The sequence below is a fragment of the Arachis ipaensis genome, chromosome B08, assembly GCF_000816755.2.
Source record: "Arachis ipaensis cultivar K30076 chromosome B08, Araip1.1, whole genome shotgun sequence".
NCBI classification, from domain to species: Eukaryota; Viridiplantae; Streptophyta; class Magnoliopsida; order Fabales; family Fabaceae; genus Arachis; species Arachis ipaensis.
Window position 1 is genome coordinate 14,715,027 of NC_029792.2, and position 5,397 is coordinate 14,720,423.

General features: G+C 37.8%; 1 protein-coding gene across 1 annotated transcript; it reads left to right on the top strand.

Annotated features, from left to right (window-relative positions):
• Positions 3,208-4,977, top strand: LOC107610581 (protein FAR1-RELATED SEQUENCE 5-like). Its single transcript, XM_016312617.1, has 3 exons — positions 3,208-4,202; positions 4,370-4,763; positions 4,924-4,977. The coding sequence occupies exons 1-3, from the start codon at positions 3,208-3,210 to the stop codon at positions 4,975-4,977; spliced, it is 1,443 nt and encodes a 480-aa protein (XP_016168103.1).

The window sequence follows — 5,397 nt, forward strand, 5'->3', positions numbered from 1 at the left end:
TTTTGTCACTCAAAATGAATGTTGAAAAAAAAAAACTCTACACAAAATATATACATCAAGTGAAAAGGAATTTTATGTGTAATAAATAGGGGTGTGAAAATAAATAACCATTCATGATATTCTCAGTTGTTTTAAATTTAAGTTTTTGGATAAAGTAAAAAAAAAAACTGTACTTATGACAATATATAGCTGAAATTTTAGTAATAAAACCCTAATAATATTATAAAAAAATTCATGTGTGTATGTTTGTTTGTATGTTAAAATTTAGGTGGAGCATGGACATAGATATTGCAAGTTTTGGATGGCATAATTTGGAAGAGCCATATAGGGGTATTAGGGTTATGAATTATCATGGTCAATTGTAGAAATGGCCTTAAATATGGATTGTGATACATGAGAGATATAGCTGGTGCTGCGTTTTTTTGTGAGTGGAAAGTGAAAACCATAGGGCCCTCATTTTTAAAGAGAGTAGTCCCCACAACAATTCAAGGCCTTCAATTCTTATTCAATAATATAATCTCTTACCAAAATCAGCGGAAGATAAATTGCTGCTACATGTGATCACTCAATATGTAACATTCTATTGTGCGGTAAATTAATTAACTAATTAAAGTTGTAAAGGCCAACAAAAAAAACTCTTATGATAAGATCATTTTATATTGTGATATATACTATTGGATTCGCCAATGAATTATAGTTCAAAAGACATAGTTTTTTCGTACTCATCTAAAAAAAAGACATCTCATTCTTTAAGCTGCATTTAAGAGACAACTCACTTTAACATCATAATATAGATTGTAAAAGACATGGTAAAAAAAATCTCACATACTATAAGAAAAAAAAATTATATTACTATTAGATATGTTAAATGAGTAAGTTTTATATTAGTTAACCTATCATGAGGAGCTTCAGCACCCTTATTATTTGACAATGTATTGACAAATTTCTACATGAGTTTTATTATATTGTTGGGATTAAACTCAGTTTTTGAGTGAGAGCTAGGTCTTTCTGTTACAGTTTGTTAGATACAGGATAGAGAGTTAGTCAGGTTCTAGCTGGCTCAACAGCTAAGCTACATGCATCTCATGCATGATATATATATATATATATGTGGTGACTTCTGTGGTAGCCAATTTATTTGGGTAGACAAGGTGGCTAAAAAATATGTAGCCAATTGAAGGTTGACACATGGAATGAATGTTGACTAACTTCCATACGAGTTTGACTATGGAAATAATGAGTTTGGTTAATGAGCCACGGTAAATGTGAGTAAACACGGGTAAGTAGGAAACGTAATGGATTAGCAATTGTAGTTTGTGAGGGTCATTTTTTCGAATTTCAAAATACTTGAAACAGGAGGGAATTGAAATAGAAATCAAAAGAAAAAATTAAAAAATTCCCCAAATTTTAGAATTGAATGAGCAGACCTTCAAGCCAGTTAGAGAAGTTAGGGTTCATCTTGAAGTTGTGCACACTGTTGCGGGAAGTGGTCGCATGCCATCCCTAAAGAGGCGATCGGAATCTTTTCTGGCAATTCAGCGGAGAAGAGCAGAAGAATAGTGGAACGGTAGGGTTCGCGCCATCATTGCCTCTCCTCTGTCTCTTTTGAAGTGCCGCTTCGATCTCTCTCAAGGGTGGAACCCCTGAACTCTGGATGCTGGTTCTGGATCTCTAACTCGCCTAGTGTCCGTCGTCTCTCCTAGGTTGCGTCGTTAGTTTTCGGAAATGGTAGAATTTGGCTCCTGTTCGTTCCTATTCTATGCTCTAACATTGGTGAGTTTAATTTTTTATCTTTGTTCTATATCGGAGGAATATGCAATCGTGCTGAATTTGCTGAGATGGTTGTTAATCTGCTGTGTTAGGCATAGGATATACTGGTTTTATTTTCCAAAAAAATGCACAGAGTTGCTTAAATTGTATTTTTGAAAGTAAATAAATACCTCTATTATGATGCTTAGGAACAAGATGAACCTTGTAATCGACCACCGGAAAAATTGTTTATTAGGGACTCCTTATGATTGGAACAAAAGCAGTTCCTTATGACTTTACCAAAAATAGTAAACTTAATAGAATATTTAATCGTTGTCATAGTCTTGAGGTCCCTATGCTGTAAAATCAAATAACCAAATTTATGCTTTTGAAAACAAAAACTATGTGCGTTTAGTATAAATGATTTTGGTTAAACTGAATTTGATATATTCTTTTAGCAATTCTCTTCTGGTCAACCTTAACCCAAAAATTAAAAATTTGTCTTTGTAATGTTAGAAACCAATGAGTCAATCAATTTATATAGACCAAAAATTGTGATAGACTATTGACTGACAATTATGGCCTTCGCTTAATGCCAATTTGTATAGCAATTATCTCCATTTAAGTTAATTCCATAAGCAACAATGTGTACGATATGTTGTGTTCCTCAATGGATTTTTTTTTAAATCTAGGGATGTCTGATAGTGAGTCGGATTTGGATGATGGCAACACATCAGAGTTGTCAAGCCATTGGACTGATGGTTGGAGCACCGATTCGGGAGATGGGGATGATTTGAACGGGTTGGAGGAACGGCTGACTGAGGAAGGGGATAGTGGCCATGCAGACAGTGAATACAAAGGCAGGGATGGTGGTGAAAGCGATAAGCATGCTTCCGCAGAGGATCATGCAAACTTCGAGAATGTCATGGGTACACAATTCAACTGTCCAGACCCTGTGATTGGTTCTGTGTTGTTACATGCAGAATTTAATGGGATTGGAGATGCGTATGCAAGCTATGTCGCGTATGCAAAGGGTATTGGTTTTGCAGTGCGAAAGGGAGATTCTATTAAAGACGAGGAGGGGAATATTGTTAGGAAGTTTTTCTACTGCAATCGGCAAGGGCTGCGTGAAAAGAAGCATTACGAGCGAGTTGACAGAAAAATGACTCATAAACCGGAGATGAGAACGAATTGCAATGCCAAGCTTGTGGTGTTTCTGGACAAAAGTTGTGGGAAATGGCGGACGAAAACATTGGTCAAGGAACATAATCACGAATTGGCGCCCCAAGAGTTCACTAATGTCATAGCTCCACATAGAAAGATCCCAGAAGGGCACAAAGCGCATATACATAGCATGCATGAAGCTGGGTTCCAAACAACTCAAATAATGGGCTTCTTGCCCACATGTGTGGTGGATATCGGAATCTTAACTTCATAAGTAAGAACTTGTATAATTATATGGATGGAGTTAGGCAATCTAGGATCGTCGAGGGAGATGCAGTCGCAGCAATAAGCTACTTAAAGGGCAAGGCTGAGTTGGATCCGATGGCAGTTGTGCAATACTCTTATTGCGTTGAGAAGCACCTTGGGCACCTATTTTGGTCAGATGATAACATGCAGCGTGACTATGAATGCTTTGGTGATGTGTTAGTATTTGACTCAACGTACAGAAAAAACTTATATAACAGACCTCTTGTGATATTTTCGGGCACCAACCATCACAGACAGACAATTATTTTTGGGTTTGGTTTGCTAGAGGACGAGAAGATTTCGTCCTACAAATGGTTGTTAAGTAGCTTCTTAGAAGTAATGAGGCACAAGGAGCCGAAAGTCGTTGTCACAAATGACGATGAATCCATGCGAGAGGCCATTAGATGTGAATTCCCTAATGCAATACATAGACTATGCACCTGGCATCTTGCTCGAAATGCAGTTGTTAATATCAAGGACAAAAATTTTTGTGCTGCGTTTAAGACTGTTGTGTATGATCACTTTGATGTGGAAGAGTTTGAGAAATATTGGGTGGACATGATCATGTCATTCGGTTTAGAGGACAACGATTGGGTCGCAAAGACATACGAAAAGAGAGAGATGTGGGCAAATGCTTATTTGTGTGAGAAGTTTTGTGCCGGCATTCGAACCACTTCTCGGTGCGAGGGTATTAATTCATCACTTAAGAAATTTATCAAGTCGAAGAATTGCATACTTGAGTTGGTCGAGAACTTGGATCGAGTAGTTAAGGATTACCGGAATAACGAGTTCATTGCAGATTACAAGACTCTTTACTCAAATCCAGTGTTGACAATGGGTCTTGAAACATTGGAAAAATCTATGAGCATGTTCTACATGAGGAAAATATTCTATGAGATGCAAAAACAGATCGAGGGAGTTAGGGCATTATTAGTGTTGCACAGGGATAGTATCGGTGGCACCGAGAAGTTCATGTTCCGAAAGTATTGAAAGCCCATCATGTGTACTCGGTTTTCGTGGATAGAAGTTGTGATAAGTATGAATGTTCTTGTAAGTTGTAGGAGAAATTAGGGATACCTTGCTGCCATATATTTTGTGTCCTGAAAGAGCTAGAGAAAGAAGATTTGCCGAGCCAATTGGTCTTGCCTAGGTGGTGCAAAGATGCCAAGGTCGCCGATAGTAATAGTCAGCATGCCTCAGTCAATCCCACGGATGGATTTCGCGTTAGATACGGTGCATTGTGGAGTGCCTGCCTGTCGCTGTGTTTTACAGCCGCGCAATGCACGGAAACATACAACACTGCCATGACAGAGGTTGCCAGAATGTCGATGGAGTTTAAATCTCTAGGTGGCACAGGGCAAAGGAGTAGTCGTGTTCAAGCAAGGGTGGATGAAACTCACATTCTCGACCCAAAGGTTATCAGGTCCAAGGGTGCACCTCGGGGGAGCACAAATGCCAATAATGGGAGGCGTTGTAGGCTGTGCCTCGGATTAGGCCACGACAGAAGAAATTGTACTGCCATGAATGACGATGTTGTTGATGAGGTTTGTATGTGTTGATTAATTCCTATGATTCTGGTGATCCATATGCGCCTGATGTGGTAATGCTTGACATTTCTACTTGTTACTTATGTCATGATAGTTGTAGTGCATTAATGTTTTGAACTATAGAATTTGATTGCACAAGCGATTTATTTGTTTGCAGGATGGTGGATCCGGCTGTAGGCCAGTTTATAATTTCGGAAAGAGGTCACGATGAAACTAGGTTGATGGACATGACTACATGTGATTGAAGTCTTTAGGTGATTAGAAAAAATTTACATATTTTTACCTTGGTTGTCCAATGTAAATGATTCTGGTTGTGTTGTCAATTTATTCATTTTTGTGGTAGGTTATGTGATGTCAACATTGGTTTTTATGTGATGGTTTTCTCATGGATGAGACTTTTTTGAGGCAATACTTTTGGTGTTGAGTGTAAGTAGTTTGTTCTATTCCTGTCATGGCTTCTTCATTTTGATGTTAGGCATTATTAAGGCAGGTTATTCTTTCCTTATCTTTTGTTATTGTGAAAAATTTTTCAGTTACCCAGTAACTTATGTCATTCAGTTACTTATGTAGTTCCAAGATTTGAAATTCTTTTCTTGAGCATGTCTAAACTATTGGCCATTAAAATAAGGCT

Bases quoted from the DNA above. Each gene is read 5' to 3' on its own strand.
- LOC107610581 (XM_016312617.1), top strand. From the start codon at position 3,208: ATGGATGGAGTTAGGCAATCTAGGATCGTCGAGGGAGATGCAGTCGCA. The intron at 4,203-4,369 runs GTATTGAAAGCC...GGTCTTGCCTAG, and splicing joins GAGAAGTTCATGTTCCGAAA to GTGGTGCAAAGATGCCAAGG. The intron at 4,764-4,923 runs GTTTGTATGTGT...ATTTGTTTGCAG, and splicing joins ATGACGATGTTGTTGATGAG to GATGGTGGATCCGGCTGTAG.